This window comes from Ovis canadensis, chromosome 14 (genome assembly GCF_042477335.2).
Source record: "Ovis canadensis isolate MfBH-ARS-UI-01 breed Bighorn chromosome 14, ARS-UI_OviCan_v2, whole genome shotgun sequence".
Taxonomy (NCBI): Eukaryota; Metazoa; Chordata; class Mammalia; order Artiodactyla; family Bovidae; genus Ovis; species Ovis canadensis.
This window is the reverse complement of record NC_091258.1, coordinates 63447592-63470552: the sequence shown is the minus strand read 5'-3', so window position 1 is coordinate 63470552 and position 22961 is coordinate 63447592. Positions and strand designations below refer to the sequence as shown.

Sequence of the window (22961 nt, the reverse complement as noted above, 5' to 3'; positions counted from 1 at the left end):
GTGGTTAGTGTGATAGGGCCACAGGTCACCAAGTCTGGGCTCAGATACAAACTCTCTTACCTATTAATTGGGAGCCTTTGGACTTGACCTTTTTGAGCCTGTTTCCTTGTCTGAAAATGAAGCTAATAGCACCTAAGAGGCAGCAGAGTACTAAGAGGTTAAGAGCAGAGACTACCTGGATTCAAAACCAGCTCCTCTTTATTAATTATGTGACCTTGGGCACTTGTCTTTGCCTTGATTTCCCTGTCAGTACAATGGGAATAATAACACTGTATACCTCATGGGGTTGTTGTGAGGACTACATGAATATCAACAGCCCTTAGAAGAGAACCTGGATTTGTAAGTCCTCGTAAGTGTTGCCTGGCTTGTGTAACAGCTGGATGGGCTCTTGTTTCTAAGCCTGGGATATGTTGTCTAGCAGAGATACATGTCCATGAAATGAGTGTGCCCATTGCCATCATCATCTTTTTAGGTCCAGAGTCCTTTGTGATTTCGCTGGTGGATAGACTAGTGGCTGAGATTCCCTGGGAAACTGGGATCCTCCAGTTGAGTGAATAAGACAAGCCTGGAATCAACTCGGTTTCCAGCGCCCTACCACTCATCTGTTCTGTGACCCTGCCTCAGTTTCCTGGTCCGTAAAATGGGACTATTTGTCCTTCATAGCAGTGTCAGGAAGTCTTGTATGTGAGAATCCTGACTCAGGGTCTGTTGCTTTCCTCACTTGGCCCAGAAGGGAGCAGTAACCAACATGATTTTTATTATTTCAGGGGGCTCTTCGCCAGGGAGAGGAGGTTAGTTATGCAAGAGAGAGCCGAGAGGCAGTCAGATAAGGGGCTTGGTCTCTGCTATCAGTCAGAACTCTATTTGAGGAACTTCGCTGGTGGTTAAGACTCCACACTTCCACTGCAGGGGATGCAGGTTCGATCCCTGGTCGAGAAACTAAGATCCCTGCATGCTTCGAGGCGCGGTCAAAAACAAATAACAAACAAACCAGAAACAAACCAGAGCTCCATTTGAATTAGCACCACTGTGGGACTTGGTCTGCTGCGGTCCTGCTGTAGCCTCAGCATGGAGAACAGTGCTTGGCACAGAGAAGGTATTCGGTAAAGGTTTGTGGAATGAATGACCAAGTGCCATTCCTTCTCAGAGTCTGTTTCTTTACCTGTAAGATGAGGATTGTATTAGCCCCCACCTCCTAGGATCATTTCTTTGTCCAGCAAACACGTATCGAGCACCTTCTGTGTACCAAGATCTGAGTTTGCGATCCTAGGGATCCAGTACATTATAAGATCCCTGCTCTCTGGGGGCTCACAGTAGGGGAGACAGAGAATAAATAAACAGATAAAGACATGAGTCTAATGATTACAGATTGTGTACTAGGTCCTAGGAAGAGATGAGCTGAGAGATGATGTGAGAGGGACTGGTTAGTTTGGGGATAGAAGAGTGAGGGAGAATACCCCTGTGAAAGTAGCGCTTGAGCTGATCCCTGAAGTATGGGGAAAACAAGTCTGGGGACATCCAGGAGCAGGGTTTTCTAGGCAAAGGGAACAGCCAGTGCAAAGGCCCTGAAGAGTGGAACAAAAATAGAGCCAGTGAGGCCAGAGAGTGGTGAGGAAGGAGGAAAGTGATGAAAGATGAGCTCAGGAAGGTGGTGGGTGGGGGCGGGGAGTGGGCACAGGCCAGGCCTTGCAGGGCCTGTGGGCTATGGAGGAGAATCTGTAAGCAGGGGGTGGGGTGGGGATTAAGAGTCCCAGAAGGCGGATTAAATGAATTCATTACTAAAGCGCTTAGCACAGCGTCTGGCATTTGCTAAGCACTCAGTGCATTTTCACTATGACTGTCAACCTCGGTAGGACTGCTATTACGATGCACCTTTCACGATATGCTCTGTGCTTTTGTTCGCGAAGGACACCCTTGGCCCCATCTTAGTCCTCGGACTAGGGCCTCTAAATGTGGAATGAGAATAGTAATATAATAAAGTGATACCCAACACTTTTTCAGCAGGCACTATGCCATGGACACTATTCTTAGTGCTTCGTGTGTATTAATTCATTTAATCATCTCACAAACCTGTGAGGGATGCATTATTATTATACCCACCTTACAGATGGGAAGACCAAGGCAGAGAAAGGTAACAAGCCCAAGGTTGCATCAGTTCAGTTCAGTTCAGTCGCTCAGTCGTGTCCGACTCTTTGCAACCCCATGAATCGCAGCACGCCAGGCCTCCCTGTCCATCACTAACTCCATCGAGTCCGTGATGCCATCCAGCTATCTTATCCTGGGTTGTCCCCTTCTCCTCCTGCCCCCAATCCCTCCCAGCATCAGAGTCTTTTCCAATGAGTCAACTCTTTGCATGAGGTGGCCAAAGTACTGGAGTTTCAGCTTCAGCATCATTCCTTCCAAAGAAATCCCAGGGCTGATCTCCTTCAGAATGGACTGGTTGGATCTCCTTGCAGTCCAAGGGATTCTCAAGAGTCTTCTCCAATACCACAGTTCAAACGCATCAATTCTTCGGCGCTCAGCCTTCTTCACAGTCCAACTCTCACATCCATACATGACCACAGGAAAAACCATAGCCTTGACTAGACGGATCTTAGTTGGCAAAGTAATGTCTCTGCTTTTGAATATACTATCTAGGTTGGTCATAACTTTTCTTCCAAGGAGTAAGCATCTTTTAATTTCATGGCTGCAGTCACCATCTGCAGTTGCATAGGCAGGAGGAAATAGTGCCAGGATTTAAATCTAGACATTTGGCTCCAGAATCTACACTTTGCAATCCTTGACCACCACCCACCCCCGGTTCCAGGGAGAAAGGGGGTCCTGCAACCACAGTGGGATCCCCTTCCTGAGGACTGTCCCCTGCCCCTCCCCCTGACCTCATCCATGTCCTGGCTCTCACTTGCAGGGGCAGCATGGAAGCTCCTGTCAGGCATGCGGGAGGGCCAAACACAGGTGGACACTCCCCAGATAGGGGACATGGCCTACTGGTCCCACCCCATCGACCTGCACTTCGCCACCAAAGGCCTTCAAGGTGGGTTCCCAGCCTGGACCTCAGGCTAGACTAATAAGAGGTGAGTTAGCGGCACCCACATGCTACCAGAACCGGAACCACCAAGTGCTGGCCCTGCTTCCTGTGCCTTTGGGTCCCTTTCCTGACCAGACTTGGCCCTGGAGAGGCTGAGCTGAAACCTCCCCAGACCAGCTCTAGAGTTCATTAGAACCAGGGCAGAGGCCAAGGTGAAGGGGGCAAGGTCAAGGGGCGGGCCGGGGGAGAGGGACGTGGCTTTCACAGAGACAAAGCAAGAGAGTCTTCAATCAGAAGGACGCTGGGAGGCACTTCCTGGAGGTCCAGGGGTTAAGATGCTGCGCTTCCAATGCAGGGGGCCTGGGTTTGATCCCTGGTAGGGGAACTAAGATCCCACACAATACTTGGCTCAGTCAAAAAAAAAAAAGGAGGAAGCTGGGAGAGGGTTAAGAGAGAGAGAGGTGAAGGCTAGTGGCTGTTCTGCAAGCAGGGCTTTTCTGCTGCTCGGAGGGTAAATGAATATGTGAGAGAGGAGGGGTATCAGAAAACCTTTTCTGGAGGAATATTTGTGTCGTTAGAAAGGAGTAGATTCCAGGAAATAGTCTAGATAAATATACCATATATTTCTATCATATAAGTAATAGTTACTGAGTGCCTACCCTGTGTCAGGGGGTGCCAAGGAGATGTCAGTGATGAGACAGCCCCTGCTAGCCCAGCTCTGTTCCCACACAGATCATCTCTGGGGAGAGAAAGAGCTACCCTGAGTGGCAGCCCAGAGTGGGCAGGCCTGGGTGAGGGATCCTGAAGGACTCTGGGAGCCCAGAGGAGATGCCTTACTTTGCTGGGGAGTTCAGGGAGGGGTTCCCGGAGGAGGGGGAATGTTTGGTTTTGCTGGGAAGAGTCAGTAGGAGCTATTAAAATGGAAAGATGGAAGAGGGTTCTAGGCAGAAAGCCATGTGTGGAAGTGTCAAGGGGGGAGGTGAGTCAGGGGTATTTGGAGGATGGAGGGTGAGCAGGGGGACTACATGGGGTGATGTGGCAGGGGACAGGGAACAGGCCCTGCAGGATCTTCAATGCCAGGCCGCAGAGTGGAGGCCATATCTGGGGAGCCAGAACAGGTGATTGACAAGTCAGATTTTGCTTTTAAAAGATCCCTCTGGGGACTTCCCTGGTGGTCCAGGGGTTGAGGATCCGTCTTCCAATGCAGGGGAGATAGGTTCAATCCCTGGTCAGGGAACTAAGATCTCACATGCTGTGGGGCAGCTGGGTCCCCGTGACTACTGAGCCTATGGGCTCTGGAGCCCTAGTGCCACAACAGAAATCCCATGTGCCACAACTGAGACCTGACTCAGCCAAACAAATAAATAAACTTGAAAAAAAAAAAAGATTGCAGTTAAAAAAAAGATCCCTCTGGCTGCCTCACAGGTGACGGATTGGAAGGTGAGGCAGGCCACAGTCCTTTCAGCTCTTAAGGATCCCAAATATCCTTGCTGTTTCTTTTCTCATTCTATTAGGAAATCCCATTAGCTCCCCCTTTGGAATGCATCCTGAATGTCATCACTCCCCCGACCCCCATCACCTCTCACTAGGCTGTTACCATAGAGTCTTTACTGAGGTGTCCCTCCTGTGAACACCTAAGTCAGGCCACATTCCTCCTCTGCTTAGGACCCTCTGTGGTCCCCACATCACTCAAGGTAAAAGGCAAAGCCTTACCGTGGAAGGACAGGGCCCTGCTTGATCTGGTTCTGTCTCCCCTTCCCCGTCTGCTCCAGCCACATCAGTCCCACCAGGCAGCTCCCACCTTAGGGCCTTTGCACTAGCTGTCCCCTCTGCTGGGAGCACTCTTTCCTAGATAGCCATATAGCCCCCAGTCTCTTCCCTCCTTTAAGCACTGCCTCCGATGTCACCTCAGTAAATTTTTTCTTGATCACCGCCTTCTAAAACTGCATGCCTACCTACTCCCACCCTACCCAGCTTATTTTTCTCCAGAGCAGTTATCACCATCTGACATACCCTATAATTTGCGTATTTACTGTGTTGGTTGTCTAAGATGTCAGCTGCACAAGGGCAGAAATTTTTGTCTGCCCTGTTCACTGCTGTATCCCCAGCTTCTAGAACAGGGCCAAGCTCAGAGAGACTCAAAAAGGAGGGTGAAATGGGGCTGGATCTCCCAAGCACTTTGCCTATAGGGTGAGGAGCTGAACTGTATCTTGAGTGAGGAACTGAGAAATCTATGGAAAGGGGAGAAAGATGCTTCCAGCTGCCAGGTGAAAGATGATGAAGGCAAGAAAGAAGGCCCCGAGGCCAGGAAAGAGGACAGGGTGTGGCCATGGGGAGGGAAGGAAGGAGGCATCCAGGACTAGGCCCACCACCCTCACCTGGGGACTGGGCTCCCCAGATATGTGGACACAGAGGAGAAGGCCAACAGAGAATTCAACAGAGGCCAGACCTCAAGGGTCTAGAATGTTGAGGTTGGACTTTATACTGAGAGCATTAGGGAATCATGGAAGGGTTTTGAGCCGAGGAAGAACCTGGATTCAGAAAGATCCCTTTGGCTGCTCTGTGGTGGTCCAGAGGAGGAGGGTGGGGCAGAAACCTGGCAGGGGGTCTTCAGGAGTAAGAGGCTGGACTGTACCCCTTCACCTTTCCACCCTCCCTCCTATCCTGCAGGCTGGCCCCGGCTCCATCTCCAGGTGTGGTCCCAGGACAGCTTCGGCCGCTGCCAGCTTGCAGGCTATGGCTTTTGCCATGTGCCCAGCAGTCCAGGCACCCACCAGCTGGACTGCCCCACGTGGCGGCCCCTGGGCAGCTGGCGAGAGCAGCTGGCGAGGGCCTTCGTGGGCGGCGGGCCTCAGCTGCTGCATGGAGATGCCATCTACAGTGGGGCTGACCGCTATCGCCTGCACACCACCTCCGGGGGCACTGTGCACCTTGAGCTGAGCCTGCTGCTGCGCCACTTTGATCGGTATGGGGTTGAATGCTGAAGGAGCCTATAAGAATGGCTGGCCCCCAGCCATGTCTTGGGACACCCCATAAGGGGCAGGATGGTGCAGTGGTCAGAAGCATGGGCTTTGGAGACTGTGAGGCCAGACCCAGCCAAGGCTGGTGCAGCTTCTAACCTGACTAGCACCTCAAGCCCAGTGGCTACCCCTCCCAGGTCCAGTTTTCCCATCTGTAAAATGGGCTAGTAGGTGTGTGGGCTCACAGGGGTTGGGTGCAGAGAAGCTGCTGGCACGTGGAAGGGCTCAATAAAGATGTGGTGCTTTTCAAGTGTGGGTGCTTTTTTGACCTTCGTCTGTCAGACGTGGGCCGGGGGTGGGGGGATTCCTCCTACTGTTACCCTCCTCAAGCCCCCTTCCCTTGCCCTCTGCCTCAGCGTCTGACCCCCTTCTCCACTCTGGGTGATGCTCTTAAGGGCCCCCACTCGTTGGAGGTTCCCCCCGCCCCGTGCCCCTTTCCCCAGTGGCTCCTTAGTTTCTAGCTGACCCTCTTCCCCTCTGCCCCGGTTTCCCACTCTCCACTCAGGGCAGTCCACCTCGAAGTCCCTGTATCCTGGGTCCCCATTCTCTGAGCCTTCCGCACTACGTAGGTCTTTATGCTCTCGCTGACCCCCGGCCCAGTCCTCAAACCCACAAGCATCACTGCCGCCCGTTTCGGTGGCGCTCGACCGCCAGGAGGCAGCACCCTGTTGGTGGGGCGGAGCCGGGTGTCCGCCCCCTCCCCCCGGGCTTAAGGGACCCCCCTTGGAGCCCGCCCACGCAAGATGCGGACCGTGGCCCGGCCCCCCCGTGCCCTCCCCCTGAGGGCCGCCCCCGCCCCGCGCGCTTCCTGGGTGGGGCCGGGGCGGCTTCAAAAACCCCCGCCGCCCCTGCCGGTCCCAGCTGCCGCCGCCCTTCGCGCCCCAGGCCGTCCCACCTCCCTCCTCCCGCCGCGGATCCGCCAGACAGCGAGGCCCCCGGCCGGGGGCAGGGGGGACGCCCCCTCCGGGGCACCCCCCGGGCTCGGAGCCGCCCGCGGGGCCGAGGAGCAGCCCGAGGCCCCAGAGTCTGAGACGAGCCGCCGCCGCCGCCCCCGCCGCCGCCGCCGCCACTGCGGGGAGGAGGGGGAGGAGGAGCGGGAGGAGGGACGAGCTGGTTGGGAGAAGAGGAAAAAAAGTTTTGAGACTTTTCCGCTGCCTCTGGGAGCCGAAGGCGCGGGGACCGCAACGCGCAGCGCTGCTCCGCGAGGCAGGAACTTGAGGACCCCAGACAGCAGCAGCCCCCGCCACCGCCTCGGACGCTTGCTCCCTCCCTGCCGCCTACACGGCATTCCCCAGGCGCCCCCATTCCGGACCAGCCATCAGGAACCGCAAACCCGATTCCCGCGAAGACTTGACCCCAGACTTCGGGCGCACCCCCTGCACGGCCCCCCAACTCCCCAGCCTCTCTCCTGAGCCCCCGCGCATCCAAGGACCCTTCTCCGATATCCGGGATCTCTCTCAGACTTGCTTCAGCTTTCCTATTCAAGATCACCCATCTCTAGTACCAGAGCTCACCCATCTCGGTTTTTTTCCGTGGGATACCGAGAACCCACCCATCAGAGCCTCCCCTCCAGCTCTGCTCCGTTCTCCCTGAAGGCCTCAACTCTCCCCGCAAACAGACCCTCCTACCTTTTCCTCGGGAGACCCCCACCCACCCCAGCCCCTGTAGGGGCGGGGCCTCCCTCTTCCCACCCCAGTCCAGCTCGCGCTCTCGGCTGTGCCGGGGGGCGCCGCCTCCCCCATGCCGCCCTCGGGGCTGCGGCTGCTGCCGCTGCTGCTGCCGCTGCTGTGGCTACTAATGCTGACGCCTGGCCGGCCGGTCGCCGGACTGTCCACCTGCAAGACCATCGACATGGAGCTGGTGAAGCGGAAGCGCATCGAGGCCATCCGCGGCCAGATTTTGTCCAAACTTCGGCTCGCCAGTCCCCCGAGCCAGGGGGACGTGCCACCCGGCCCGCTGCCCGAGGCCATACTGGCCCTTTACAACAGTACCCGCGACCGGGTGGCCGGGGAAAGTGCCGAAACGGAGCCTGAGCCAGAGGCGGACTACTACGCCAAGGAGGTCACCCGCGTGCTAATGGTGGAATACGGCAACAGTGAGCTCGCAGGGGCAGGGGACCCTGGAGGGGAGCCCCCAGGGGGCGCCGGAGTGCAGGGGTCACGGGGAGGAAACTGCTGGTAGAGGAAACTGGCTGGAGGAAGAGAACCCCCGGGGGCGCCGGGAACGTGTGTGGGGGGAGGGGTCCCAAAGAGCATAGAGCTGAGCTCCCTAACCCCCAAGGTATCTATCTGGTCTTGAATAAGAGATAGTGAGTGAAGTGGACCGCTTTTAAAGGGCGACGGGATCATGCGAGATCGTGCGGGGAATCCCTTAGAGTGAGAGAAGCGAAGCCATTCGAAAAAGACTTCCCCTTGCAGGGTGCTCGAGAATGCAGGGGTCGTGGGAGCGGGGCTGCAGAGAGGGAGCTCGCTTTGGGAGAAACTAGCACCCCGGCATTTGGAAAAGGAGAGGTAGTGGGGAAAGCTGACTCAGAGTTCAGGGGCCGTGAGGCAGGAAGATTCAAGGACAGAAAAACAGAAGCGAACCCCAGAGGGGTGCCAGGAAAGTAGAGAGAGTGGACCCGCATGCACAGGACTCGAAGAACACGCGAGATTGGGGGAGGGCTTAGAAAGAGAGGCGGGGAGGGGGTGATAAATGTGAGGTCGGAAGGGGACGCGAGGTTGTAGGGTGCGGGAAACTAGCGGGAGAGAAGCGGAGACCCTAGGATGTGCCCAGGAGGTGGGGGCGGGGGGTGCCCAGGATGTGCCAGGAGGTGCTCTGAATATTTCCCAGACGGAATGTAAGAGGAGGAAACCCAGAGAGGAAGCGCGCGCCCCCAGGAAACCTACAGTACTGGGTCGTGGGAAGGGGTTTACAGAACGGGAGGGTAAGCGTGGGAAAGGTAGACCTGGAATGGGGTAGAGGAACGACGGATGGTGTCATGCTGGGAGCAGCAGGGCCCGCCACCCTCCCGCCGCTGGCTGGAAGGGAGAGGGCTGAGTGAGGAGTCTTAGTAGAGAGAGATAGGTGGGTGGATGCGACTCTGCGAGACCCGGGGGAAAGACCGAGCTGGTAGGGGTTGGAGAAGCCCCACGTGGGTGCCACGCGCGGGCGTGGGGGAGGAGCCTGCGCTTCCGGAAGGAGCAGGAGGACCCCGCAGAGCTCTGCGGAGAGCCTAGACCCCAAGCTCCTAGTTCCTCTCTGCGAGGCTGGGGAAACCCCAGCGTCCGGCTGCCTAGCCCTCCCTTCCCTTTCCTTCTTGTGCCTCGGGGTTGGGGGTGGGGGGTAACGGGGCGGGGATCGCGCGCGGAGCCTGGGGCGAGACGAGGCAGGTCCGGTCCCCGCCCTCGCGACGGCGGCGACTCCCGCCCTCTTCACCCCCAGCTCAGGGCGGGGCTACCCTGGGCCCGCCCTGTCGGCGCCCGCGCGGGTACCCAGGCGTCCCGCTGGGCCCCGAGGCTCGGGGGCGAACCCCGCCCCCCGCTTTTAGTTTCCCTCGTGGGCAGTAGACGTGTGGGTCTCAGGCCCATTTGGGCGCCCAGTTGCGGCTTCAGTCAAATGACATCCCTACAGCCTACCCACCCACATCTCCGTCTCACCTTTTCCGTCGACGCTTCACCTTCGTTGGAGAGGTTTTTCCAACGCTGACACCTTCAGTTGTTCTTCAGCCCTCTTCTGCCTCCATCTCGCTCCCAAACCCTCCGTCTGTTTTCGCATTTGTCTTCTGCCTTTCCGTCTCTCCCTCATCCGTGTTACCCTGTCCCTCTCTGGGTCTCCTAGTTTCTCTCTCCATCTCTTCCCTTTTTCTCTCTTTTTCTCCTCCATATCCTACTCTCCATCTCTCCCTCTGACCCTTCCTGCTCCCTGTATCGCTCTTCCTCCCTATCTGTCTCCTGGGCCTGGGCTCTACCCTTCCGTTTGGGTCGGCTGAGTAACTCTTGGGCCAAGATAGGGCTTATTTGTGAGGGAGAGGGGCCAGCCCCCAAGAGAGGGAGGAGCAGGGGGAAGGAGGCGCTCAAGAGGGTCTTCCTCTGTCTTTTCTCAACATGTCTCCACCATTTCCATGCCCCCATGGCAGAGGCCTAAAGAAACTGCTCCAGTTGATCATGGCCTGCCCCCTTCAGTCCCAGTCCCCAATTTTTCCTGAACTGGGAGTCTTCTTAATTTTGTTTCCCTTCCCCCACCCCTGAAGCCATCCTTATCTAGAATGAACTTGGCTTTCTATAACCAGTTAAGGGAGGAAATACTACTAATAATAACAAAAATAATGCCACATTAGCAGGGAGGGAGCATAGCCTAGGGATTAAGAGCATAGCCTCGGATCAGACTGGCCGAGTTTGAATCCCCACCCCACACTGTAGTTTCCTGGCTGTGTGGCTTAGGGACAAATTGTTTCATCTCTTTGCCTCAGTTTGCCCATCTATAAAATGGGTATACTAATAGAATCTTTCTCATGGGGTTGTTGAATACACATTAGAGTAACTACTGTATGCAGACTCTGTGCCACATACTTTATCTGCATCATCTCATCTATTTCACACTGGCATCCTGACATCAGTCCTTGGCTTATAGGTGAGAATCTGGCACAGAGAGAGGAATTCATCTGCCCAAAGTTCCACTGTGCTTCAGTTAGGAGAGCCTGGGTTGGGAGGCAGAGAGCTTGATGTCAAGTAGATTTAACCACTCCAAGAGGGAATGTGACTTGCCCAGGGTCACAGAAGGCAGCAAAGCCATAGTCTCATCCAAGCGCCCTTTATCTCTCTGCTTCAACGTAACTTGCATTTGAGACTCCAGGAGCTGGGGAGGCCTGAGCAAGCAGAGCAGCCCCATCCTCAAGCCAGCTTTGTACTGAGGGGCCACTTCCTACCTGATGAGAGGGAAGAATGGATAGGACCCTGTTTAAAGAGCTAGAGGAATTTCCCTGGTGGTCCAGTGGCTAAGACTCGAAGTTCCCAATGCAGGGGACCCAGGTTCGATCCCTGGTCAGGGAACTAGATCTCACATGCTACAACGAAGTGTTTGCATGCTGCAGCTAAAGACCCCACATTGCACGAAGCCCAAAGATCCCACACCACAACTAAGACCCTGCACAGCCAAATAAATAAATATTTAAAATAATAATAAAGAGGTGGAAACAAACTCAGAGAGGAGAAGCTAGTCACCTAAGGTCACACAGCTAAAAAGTGTCAGGGTCAGAGTCCAACCCAGAGCTCTTCGATTTGGGGTACACTAGCTCCCCTGCCCCTTGCCAAACACTGACAGCCCCCCACCCCGACTCTTTCTGCCTAGAAATCTATGACAAAATGAAGTCTAGCTCGCACAGCATATATATGTTCTTCAACACGTCTGAGCTCCGGGAAGCAGTGCCTGAACCTGTGTTGCTCTCTCGGGCAGAGCTGCGCCTGCTGAGGCTCAAGTTAAAAGTGGAGCAGCACGTGGAGCTGTACCAGGTGGGGGCAAGGGTCCTGGAAGGTGGCCTGGGCTGGGGGGGTCCCAGGACGGCTGCAAGGCTGGTGGCTGCAGGGTCCACGAGGACCAACCCTGAAGGATGAGGGAGCACAGAGTGTGGAGTCTCCTAGAGCCTTAGAATGTTAAATGCTTAGCAGCTGGAATTTTCGGAGCTGGACTCTGAAAACTCAGGACAAGGAAAGTTGGAATCTTTGAAAAGTTGGAGACTTTCAAAACGCCCTGTGCCCACCCAGTAGCCACTAGCCACATATGGCCATTTAAGTGGATTAAAATTAAATAGAAGAAAGAATTCAGTTTCTCAGTCTCACTGGCCATAGTTCAAGTGGCACGTAGTCACATGGGGTGAGTGGCTGCTATTTTGGACACCACCGATAAAGCCCATTTGCATCGTCACAGAAAGTTCTCTTGGATAGCTCTGTTCTAGAAGAGTCTCCAGGAAGAGTCCAGAAAATCTGGATTTTCTTGAAGGTTATGTGACCTAGACGCCCTGTCAGATGGAATGTTAGATTCAGTGGTCGATGTTAGATTCTTACGATGAGGAAGCTTTGATATCAACTGCTCGGAATCTAGAGAACTCGGCTTTATGCTGCCAGTTCCCAGGGTGTCATCATTCCTCGTGGATGTCAGGCGTTTGCAACGTCTAGGTTTCTGGCTCATCGAACTCCTGGGTTTGTTGAACTTGACTCTCATAAAACTTCTCGGGTTCATAGAATGTGTAATTCTTGGGGTGCCACCAAGTGCTGGAGTTATGGAATGACTTCGAACATAACTTCTAGAAAGCGATAGACTCTCGGAATTCAGAGCTGTATTGTCAATGACCTCTATGATGTCAGTAGGGGAATTTTAGCCTCATGAGCTGTCCAAGCTGAAAGGAACTGGGCATTTCATCAGTGAGGAAACTGAGGCCAAAAAAGAGAAAGGAATTTTCCACAGCCATCCCGGAATCAAGGGTGGAGGCTGAAATGCCTAGGTGCCTTGAGCCCCAGCCTGGAGTTCTTTGTCCCCTGTCATGGGGTTGGGTGGTTTCTATGAAGTCCCTCAGTGTGGATGTCTGGGAGGTGGACTGTCTGATGGACTGTGTGGAGACCCGTTTTGGGAAGCAGATGGAGTGAGGGGTGCAGGATACATGGGTGTGTGTGGCAGCCTCTACCCACTATCTCACCCAATTCTTCATCCCTCAGAAATATAGCAACAATTCCTGGCGCTACCTCAGCAACCGGCTGCTCGCCCCCAGCGACTCACCGGAGTGGCTGTCCTTTGACGTCACTGGAGTTGTGCGGCAGTGGCTGACCCACAGAGGTGAGGACCACTTGTCTGCCCCACCTCTATTTTGTAACCCATTATTTGTCCTGGGACCACCCTGCCTAGCACCCCCTGCCTTGTGTTGGTGCTGAAGAGCCCAGACCTGGCCCTCCTCCCAGACACTCACACCTGAGTGATTAATGGTTAATCTATTTCTTGAGCACCTGCATTGTGCTGGGTGATGCTGGAGACACAGAAGTGACGGAAACAGCTTCATCCTGACCTTCAGGAAGCTTGTGCTCCATTGCTTGGGTTGGGGGACTTGGGGAAAAGACCTGAAAACCAGGTAGTAATGTCCCAGTGTGGGCAGGGTTGGGATGGGGAGCCCAGAGGAAGTGCCTGATGCAGCCTGGGAGGTCAGGGAGGGCTTCCTGGAGGAGGGGATATTGGAGCGGGTATCGAAGGGATGCCTGGGGCCAGCCTGGGATAGGAGGGAGGGGCAAAAGTGTTCAAGGCAGGGGGATAGGCTGTGCAGAGGCCTCGAGTCCAGGGAAAGCCTGACACACCTGTTCTGTCTGGAAGAGGACTGTCTGTCCTGTCATGTTGAAGGCCCCAGTGCTCACATCTCCCTTCTGAGTCTCCCTCTCATTCATTCCTTCACTGGGGTAAATGCTAGTAGGTTCCTGCTCTCTGGCTGGCCCTATGCTGGTGGGGTGGGGGAATCAGAGGTAACCATGACAACCTCTAGGCCTGCCCTCATGGGACCCGCACTCACTTCTAGATACCCAGGAAATCTTGCCCAAAGCCCTAGCAGGCCATGATGGCCAGGGGAGGCCATAAGTGCTATAGGAGCCCAGAGTGGGTACCCTTACTCCTCTGAGGGGGTTCAAGAGAGCTTTCTGGGTGAGAATGATTGTGTTGAGACTCATGGAAGAGGTGATGGTTTGGCCAGAGGAAAGGATGGGGGTTAGGGAGCAGGTGCATACTGGGATGAGCGTCCTGAGTTGACTGTTGAGTCCAGAGCACCCGATACAGGGTCCCACACAATAGTGGGTACTTAGGAAAGCATTCATTCAAGAAACCTTTCTTCTGGGATGTATGTATACATTCAGCTAATTCACTTTGCTGTACAGTAGAAACTAAACATAGCATTGTACAGCAACTACACTCCAGTAAAGGTTAATCTAAAAAATAAGAACTGATAAATACTGCTATGATTATTAGATATACATATTCTTTCAAAAGGGCTTCCCTGGTGACTCAGATGGTAAAGAATACGCCTGCAATGCAGGAGACTAGGTTCAATCCCTGGGTTGGGAAGATGCCCTGGAAAAGAGAATGGCTACCTACTCCAGTATTCTTGCCTGGAGAATCCCATGGACAGAGCAGCCTGGTGGGCTACAGTCCATAGGGTCGCAGAGTTGGACACAACTGAGTGACTAACACACTGTTCTTTCAAAAAATGTTAATAAAACCCGTTACTTTTTGTTTTGTATGTTAAAAAAAAAAAAGAAGGAAAACCTTTCTTCTGCACCTGCCTTGGGACAGGAGCCTAGGTCCTTGCATCCCATCCCAGTCCTGCCTGTGGGCCTTGGCTTCCTCATCTGTAAAATGGGGAACTTTGGTGAGGATTAAAGGAAATAACGCACAAAGAGTATTTAGAACAGGGTCTGGCGCCCAGCGCACTCAGGAGATGTTTGTTTTTAAGACAGAGGGCCAGGCCCAGCAGGGAACAAGAAAACAAGGTTCCCTGCCCCCGTTGTATCCTGCTCTCCACTGAAAACAATGAGGGGAATAAATAGCCAAAGACAAATGTCAGAGCTACAGAGGTCAGTGCTTTGGAGAAAAAAAAAAAACGTGCTGTCACAGTGGGGGGAGGGGCTGTGTCCAGGAGGGCTTCCTGGAGGAGGTGACCTCAGAGCTGAGACCTGGAGGAGGAGAAGGAGGCTGCAAGGCCAAGAACTGGAGCAAGAGGGTGCAGTGAGGGGGCTGGCAGGGGAAGGGGCAGGAAAGAGATTCCCCCCACACCCCAGGGGTTTGCGACTTCCTTCCTCTTCTGCCCACCCGCAGGGATGGGTGAGCTGCCCCCCTCATGCTGGCTTCCCTCTCCCCACTCCCACAGAGGAAATAGAGGGCTTTCGCCTCAGTGCCCACTGTTCCTGTGACAGTAAGGATAACACGCTTCAAGTGGACATCAACGGTGAGGCCCCCTCCCTGCCCCCCACCGACGCCTAGCAGTGATGTGTGTCTGTCTGTGTGTGTGTCCTCCCCTGCCTATCCCTGTCATCCATCCATCTGAGTGTGTGTGTGTCCCCAATCCTCCCCACCCCCCTGACTCCCAAAACCAAAGCAGGGTTCAGTTCCGGCCGCCGGGGTGACCTCGCCACCATTCACGGCATGAACCGGCCCTTCCTGCTCCTCATGGCCACCCCTCTGGAGAGGGCCCAGCACCTGCACAGCTCCCGCCACCGCCGAGCCCTGGACACCAACTACTGCTTCAGGTGAACCTTGCAGCCTCCTGGGCTGGGGGCGTCCTCGCCATCCGCTCAGCGGCCACTGCAGGTTGGGCACCTGGCTGGTGCTCTGCTTGGGCTAGCGTCTCCTTCAGCCTGGAGGGCTCAGGGCATGAGGTCCGAGCCTCGGATGCTACAGTGTGTGCAAACTGGGAGTCCTTGGATGTATCGGAGATTTATTAGAATGTGGAACGCCGAACATGTGGGACTTCAGTATTGGAAAGTCGCTGTGTTAGATTTCTGTGCTGTGGGCAGGTTGGGGTTTGAAAACGTTGGGATTCTAGGATGTTAGAATTCGGTATTAATTATTGAAATCTGAGAATGTTGGATTCAACAACTGTTGGGTTCTTAGAAGTTGGGAATTCAGAACTGAAAGATTGCCTGTGATGGGTACCATTGACCGACTGGAATCTCCCATTTTGGCAGGTTGGAGTCCTTGAATATTAGGTCCAGAATGGTGGAATCCTGTGTTGAACTTTTAGCATCCATAAATGTTGGAGTTGGTGAAAGCCAGAATACTGGCACCTTGGAACGCTGGGACTCAGTCTTACTTATTTATTCTTGATTGCACTGAATCTTCACTGCTGCTCGGGCTTTCTTTAGTTGAGGAGGCGTCTCTTGCTGAGGAGCACGGGCTCTAGGTGCTCTGTCTCCAGTAGTTGCTGCTTGCACACATGGGACCTTCCCTGACCTGGGATCAAACCCATGTCCCCTGCATTGGCAGGTGGATTCTTAACCACTGGACCACCAGGAAGTCCCAGTGCTAGAGTCGTGTTAGAATCTTGGAAGCCTGTGATCTTAGAAAGTGGCAGCTTGAACCTCTGGGGAGATGGGCTCAGAACTATGGAATGCTGGAATGCAGTTTTGAAATACTGGGATTCAAGAATACTAAGATCAAAAAAAAAAAAAACAGAATGCCAAGATCCTCGAGAGTGGGGATGTGGGAATTCTAGAAAGTTGGAAAGCTGTTGCTGTGTTAGAATCTTGAGATGCCAGTGTATTGCAGTCTAAAAAAAACTGCGAAGTTGTAGTCTTGGAATTTTGAAATTCAGAGTTAAGAATATGGCAAATTTAGAAGAATAATCTGACCTTGGCCCACCTCTGCTAAGTACTTTGATGGTGCCTTTGGCCTTTGTTGCATGCACTTCTCCTGTTGGAAAGTCAGCTCTGTTTCCAAGGTCCTTCATCACTAGATCCTACCCTCTGCCCAGCAGCCTTATGAATGAATGGATGGATTGAAGTCTGAGTGCCAACCCGCTGTAACATTAAGAGAGAGGCAGCCAGCCACGTGAGTGACACGGTGTCACTTAGGAAATCTTGCCAAAAAATCAAACCTGAAGCCCATCAATAATGGTAGGTCCAACTCCCAATTTTCCAGAAATATAAGGACAGAGAAACAGTTAAACAGCCACCATGGGCATGCAGCCTGCAACATCTAGATTTTGGGAAACCTGACCCAGTTTCTTCAACAAATATGATACAAAGGGATGAAATAGAGAGATGAGTTTATTAGATTTTTAAAAGAATCTTAAAAGATGTATCAACCAATAGCCATGTATAGACTTGAGTCTTTATGTATGTGGACTGTTTTTACGTTTTTATTTACTTATTTGCTTTTTGGCCTCGCTTCACGGTTTCCAGGATCTTAACCTGACCAGGGATCAAACCCATGTCTCCTGTCTTGGAAGCATAGTCCTAACCACTGGGCCACCAGGGAAGGACTCAAACTTTTTTTTTTTTTAAGATATTGGGACTTCTCTGGTAGTCCACTGTTTAAGACTCTGAGCTTCCATTGCAGGGGATGTGGGTTTGATCCCTTGTCAGGGAACTAAGATCCCACATGCTACATGGCATGGCTAAAAAACAGATAAATAAAATAATTTAAAAGATAGTTATGAGATAGTTGGGAAAGTATGGACTCTGATTAGATATTTGATGATATCAAGGAATTACCATTAATTTTTTTGTGTGATGCTGTAAAGTAGTCTAGATTTCCTTGAAGATAGAAAAGTTTATGGATGAAATAATACGGTGGATGACGTGGGTTTCAAAATCATTCGTCAAAGGAGAGAAAGGGGATGCGGGAAGAAATACAGTGAAACTGACCATGACTTGATGTTTGCTGGAGCTGGATGGTAGAGACACAGAAGTTAAATATAAGATTCTCTGCTTTTGTGTATGTCCCATGCCTGTGCTGTGCTCAGTCATGTCTGACTCTTTGCGACCCCATGGACTGTAGCCCGCCAGACTCTTCTGTCCATGGAATTTTCCAGGCAAGACTACTGGAGTGGGTTGGTGTATGTCCGAGACTTTCCGCAATAAAGTTATTCTTAGCTTAACCACTATCTCCACTGGGAAGCCTCCGTGACCCTTTCCCCAACATCCAGGGTTAGAGAGTAGCTCAGGGTCACCTGAAGGGCTTGTTAAATGTGGCCTGCTGTCTCCCAGCCATCCCCACCCCCCAGTTTCTGATTCAGTGCATCTGGGGTGGGGCCTGAGAACTTGCATCTCCCACAAGTTCCCAGGCGATGCTGCTGCTGCTGCTCCAGGAACCCCACATGGAGAGCAGCTGAGTTGGGTATTGGAATCGCACACTTCAAATCAGAGGATCTCAGCACCCCAGCAGAGCTGGACCAGAAATGATAGATTTTTCTGGACAGTGGTTCTTCCCCTTCTGTGAATCTAAGACCTTTTTGAGAAGCTGAAAGCCAGGTACCTTTCCCCCCAGAATATGCCTATACATACACACATATGTGGGCTTCCCTGGTGGCTCATCGATAAAGAATCTGCCTGCAATGCAGGAGCTACAGGAAACGAAGGTTTGATCTTTGAGTCAGGAAGATCCTTCAGAGGGGGAAATGGCAACCCATTGCAGTATTCTTGCCTGGAGAATCCCATGGACAGAGGAGCCTGGCAGACTACAGTCCAGGGGGTCACAGAAGAGTCAGACATGACTTAGCAACTAAACAACAACAACACACATCTGTGTGCATGGTTTAGAGAGCTCAGACCCCTCCCTGAGCCTATCCATGGACTTCCTGATGTCTCCTTGGCCCTTAACAATATCTTATTTGATCTGACGTCCTCTGCATCTTTGTATAGATGAAGGAACTGAGGTCTAATCAGACTGAGGAGGGACCAGGCTGAGCTCACAGGAATCTTAGTTTCCTGACTTCCTTCTAGAGGTCCTGTGGCTCTTGAAAAGGCCCTGTCTTGCCCTGGGAGAGCCTGTGGCATCGCCTTCTCCCGCTCTGCTTGAACTGACTTAGTTGTGCTGGGCAAATGAAGTCAGAGACCTCTGGCCCTGAGCTCTACCACCTACAGCCTACATTTGAACAGACAACATTCCCCTTTCTCTAAGGCTCAGTTTATTCCTCCTTCAAATGGGAATAATAATATAAGACCTGCCTTGGAACTTCCCTGGTGGTCCAATGGCTAAGACTCCACACACCCAATGCAGGGGGCCAGGGTTTGATCTCTGGTCAGGGAACTAAGATCCTCATATAGCAACCAAAGAATTCGCCTGTTGCCTGGAAGACCTGCCAAATACATATTTAAAAAAAACAGGAGACAACTTGCCTTGTAGGAAATTCTGTATCGATTTTTAAATAGGAAAATACATGCACATGGACCAAACCTAGAAAGGATATTCAAAGACTCTCCAGTTCTGACCCCTCAGTCCCCCTCCAAACAGACTTTTATTATATTCGTGTGGGCTTTTCTCTGGTTGCAGTGTGTGGGTTTCTCACTGCAGTGGCTTCTCTTGTTGCAGAGCACGGGCTCTCGAGTGCACGGACTCCGGCAGTTGTGCACATGGGCTCAGTAGGAATAGTTGTGCTACAAGGGTTTCATCACGCCACAGCATATGGGGTCTTCCCAGACAAGGATCAAACCCCTGCCTCCTTCATTGCAAGGCAGATTCTTCACCACTGAGCCACCAGGGAATCCCGAGGACTGACTTTTGCATCTGAGCCTGGGACAGAGATCATGAGTACATGGCAGTCGTCTTACCCACCACCATTCTCTGATGTGCTTCTGAAAAGTCTAACATATTGATCAATTAATTTATACAGCCAACACTTGCTAAGCACCTGCCGTGTGCTGGTGACTATTGTAGGCAGTGGGGACACCTTTAGGGACAAAATAGACAAAAAGTCCTGTCCTCAGAGGAAGACAGGAAAGGACGAGATCAATCTCTAATAAAAGAGCAGGTGGCAGTAAGTTCTAAGAAGGAATATAAATCCAAGGAAGAGGAAAGAAAGAAATCATTGTGGTGATTTGTTTTTCCTATTCTGATTTAAACTTTTTATTATGGAAACATTCAAATGTATAAGCAACCAGGATGGTAAAATGAACCCCCATACACTCTCATCTAGATCAACAGGTGTTAAGATTCGCCCCCTTTCAATTGCAGACATTGGTATATTTCCTTGCAGAACTGAAATGTCGTTATTACGCTAAATGGAATTAACTATCTTTTTTTTTTTTTTTTGGCTGTGCCTCATGGTATGTGAGATCTTTCCTGTCTAGGGACCGAACCCATGCCCCCTACATTGGAAGCACAGGGTCTTTACCAATGGACTGCCCAGAAAGTCCCTAGCAATTAACAATTATTTAGATTGGTATTTGGGGAAGGATCATCCAGGAAGGTCTCTGACACAATGACATCATTTGTTTAACTGATATTTATTGAGCACCTACTGCATGCCACCCAGTGTTGTAGGAGGGAAGACATGTGGAGTATGTTTGAGCACATGTATAAATGGAGTGAAGAAACAGAGCCAGAGAGGGTATCTGTGGGAAGAGCAAGCCAGGCAGAAGGAACAGCACGTGCAAAGGTCCTGGACTGGGACTCAGGAACAGCAAGGATGCTAAAGGGGCCAGAGGACAGTGAGGGGGGAGTGGGGAGGGGGTTGAGATCAGCTAGATCTGGTAGCTCCTTGAGCCTGTGGCGAGGACTTGGGCATTGTGCTTGTTCAGAGCAGAGGGGCAACATGATAGTCTCTAGTATGTGGCCCCAGAAGGCAGGGCTTTGTCTGTTTCATTCGTACTGAGTCCGCAGTAGACCCCAGCCCAACACACAGTAGTTCAGTAAACATTTGTTGCACACTTAGATGTCAGTACACATGGACCTGCGCTGTGTTGTTTATGTTGTAGCGTGTAGATGCGGTGTGATCTGTGTAGCTGTCCCCTGTGGACAGTCATTTGGCTTGGGTTTTTTTTTTTTTTGGCTGCACTGTGCAGCATGCAACGTGGAACTTCCTTGACCAGGGATCGAATCCATGTGCCCTACAGTGGAAGCTTGGAGTCTTTGCTTGTTTGTTTTTTGTTTCTTTTTTTGTTGTATTGAAGCTTGGAGTCTTAACTACTGGATGTCTCCCTGGGAACTCCTCCTTTAGCGCCCTACAGGTGTGATTTGAGCGCTGCCTGAGATGATGCTTATGAGGATGCCCTTAGTGCAGTGCTGGACTAGAGGAAGTGCTTTATCAGTGTTAGCGATGATCACTGCTATTACTACAGTTATTTCTGTTATTGCCACAGAGAGTGCAAGGGAGACCAAGTTGGATACCGTGCTGGAGGGCAACCAGGGTGACACACACCCACTGCAGGGGAAGAGGGGCAGCCTTCTGCTCTCCTGACGGTGTTTTTCCCTCCCGCCTGCAGCTCCACAGAAAAGAACTGCTGTGTTCGTCAGCTCTACATTGACTTCCGGAAGGACCTGGGCTGGAAGTGGATTCACGAACCCAAGGGGTACCACGCCAATTTCTGCCTGGGGCCCTGCCCTTACATCTGGAGCCTGGACACGCAGTACAGCAAGGTGTGTCCGGAGCCCGACACCCCCTGCACCCCAGCTTGGGGTGGGATGGGGGTAGCAGAAACCCAGGGAGGAGAGGGAGAAAGAGAGGTCAAATCAGATGAATTGGCGAGATGGTAGTCAGAAATACAGGGGAGAGGAAGGTTGGAGGGGAGGTGATAATGGGATGGGAGAAAAGCTCGAGGCAGGGTCTGCAAAGTTAGAGACTCAAGGCAGTGGGAGACAGAGACACGGGGAGACCTAGTGCTAAAGAACCCACCTGCCAGTGCAGGAGACACGAGACAGACGTGGGTTCAATCCCTGGGTCGGGAAGATCCCCTGGAGAAGGAAATGGCGGCCCACCCCAGTATTCTTGCCTGGGAAACCCCATGGACAGAGGAGCCTGGCAGGCTACAGTCCATGGGGTCACAGAGTCGGACACGACTAATGTGACTTAGCCTGTGGAGACCGGTAACTTGGGCAAGGGAGGAGGTGGGGAGATGGAAGGAGAAAGAAAAGGAGACGGATGAGAGAGCAAAAGGCAGGAGGGTAGAGAATTCGGAAAATGGAAGGAGAAAGACAGTGAGATACAAGCCAAGAGTGGAACATGGGGAGAGGCAGAGAATCAGAAAGACACGGAATGAGATAAGACAAGGGGAGATGGGGAGAGGCGGGCAGGGTGGCGGCATCCTCCCCACGACCCCCAACCCTGACCCCGCGCACCCGCCCCGCAGGTCCTGGCCCTGTACAACCAGCACAACCCGGGCGCATCGGCGGCGCCGTGCTGCGTGCCTCAGGCGCTGGAACCCCTGCCCATCGTGTACTACGTGGGCCGCAAGCCCAAGGTGGAGCAGTTGTCCAACATGATCGTGCGCTCCTGCAAGTGCAGCTGAGGCCCCGCCCCACCCCAACAGCCCCCGCCCCATAGGCCCCGCCCACCCGGCAGGCCCGGCCCCGCCCCCGCCCGCCTCACCAGGACTGTATTTAAGGACACAGCACCCCGGCCCCCCCCCCATCAAGCCCACCTGGGGTCCATTAAAGGTGGCGAGAGGATTGGGTCTCTGTGTCGTTGGGCGCCAGACGGCGTTCTCCTTTCCGACGTTCTCTCACCCCCCCACCTCCATCTGCCTCCTCCTGTCTTTGTCCACCATTTATTTGCCCCTCTTCACACAAAAACTTCCTTTGCGCTTGTTATGTTCCTCACTGCTACTGAACATTTAGATTTATTTATTGTTAGGTTTCTTGACTGAGCATCTTGGACCCTATTTTAAGTGTCTTACATTAATTAACTTTTGAAACCACCATAACAAAGCTCTGAGATAAAGAGATTGATAATACCCACTTTAAGAAAACCGAAGCCCAGAGAGGTTAAGGAATTGTTCCTGCCCACTAAGAACCTACTTTCTGGGGAGGAGACAGACATAGTAGCATTGTGCAAAAACAGGAAAGCAGGATGGGCTAGAGATGGCTTTGGGGAGGAGGGAGGGCTTCTTGGAGGAGGTGGCATTTGGGACTTGAAGGAAGCCAAAATGGCAGCTTGGAGGAGGATGGGGGAGGGTGTTCTTGGTAGGTGAACAAAAGCAAAGGCCTGGAAGTGAAGTCGAACTTGGGGTAAGCTACACAGGAAAGAGACCAGTGCGGTTAGAAGGGAGGGGCATAGGGAAGGGTGTTAAGATCTGAGTCAGAAAGTAACACTCACAGGCCAGAGAGTAATAACAACAATTCTCCATGCCAGGTATGGAGCTTCTAGCTCACGGCATTCTCCCCACAGCTCAAGAAAGCAGGGGTTGGCAAACTATCTCCCGAGGCAAATTCTGACGGGCTGCCTGTTTCTGTAAATAAAGTTTTACTGGACCAAA

The 22961-nt window shown here is 52.6% G+C and overlaps 3 protein-coding genes across 6 annotated transcripts in view; 2 read left to right on the top strand and 1 right to left on the bottom strand.

Moving 5' to 3' along the window:
* Positions 1 to 6295, top strand: part of B9D2 (B9 domain containing 2) — a 7892-nt gene extending 1597 nt beyond the window's left edge. For all 3 annotated transcript variants that reach the window (XM_069550826.1, XM_069550828.1, XM_069550827.1), the window contains exons 3-4: positions 2906 to 3031; positions 5696 to 6295. In XM_069550826.1, coding sequence (XP_069406927.1) covers positions 2906 to 3031; positions 5696 to 6009 — 440 coding nt within the window. In that variant the 3' untranslated portion in view covers positions 6010 to 6295. The remainder of the gene's footprint in view (positions 1 to 2905; positions 3032 to 5695) is intronic.
* TMEM91 (transmembrane protein 91) overlaps positions 1 to 9975 on the bottom strand; it is a 24696-nt gene extending 14721 nt beyond the window's left edge. Inside the window, exon 1 of the mRNA XM_069550822.1 lies at positions 9684 to 9975. The gene's annotated coding sequence lies outside the window, so the exon portion shown is untranslated. The remainder of the gene's footprint in view (positions 1 to 9683) is intronic.
* TGFB1 (transforming growth factor beta 1) lies at positions 6771 to 22961 on the top strand. 2 transcript variants are annotated; one of them, XM_069550818.1, is made up of 7 exons: positions 6771 to 8140; positions 11374 to 11534; positions 12735 to 12852; positions 14918 to 14995; positions 15149 to 15296; positions 20973 to 21126; positions 21837 to 22961. In XM_069550818.1, the coding sequence occupies exons 1-7, from the start codon at positions 7786 to 7788 to the stop codon at positions 21993 to 21995; spliced, it is 1173 nt and encodes a 390-aa protein (XP_069406919.1). In that variant the 5' UTR covers positions 6771 to 7785; the 3' UTR covers positions 21996 to 22961. The 2 variants fall into 2 exon arrangements, with proteins under 2 accessions (XP_069406919.1, XP_069406918.1); XM_069550817.1 differs by having other exon boundaries at positions 6862 to 8140; positions 15146 to 15296.

Coding starts and splice junctions, on each gene's coding strand:
- TGFB1 (XM_069550817.1), top strand. CDS start 7,786: ATGCCGCCCTCGGGGCTGCGGCTGCTGCCGCTGCTGCTGCCGCTGCTG. Junction 11,535..12,734: donor AGCACGTGGAGCTGTACCAG/GTGGGGGCAAGG, acceptor TTCATCCCTCAG/AAATATAGCAACAATTCCTG. Junction 14,996..15,145: donor GCTTCAAGTGGACATCAACG/GTGAGGCCCCCT, acceptor CCAAAACCAAAG/CAGGGTTCAGTTCCGGCCGC.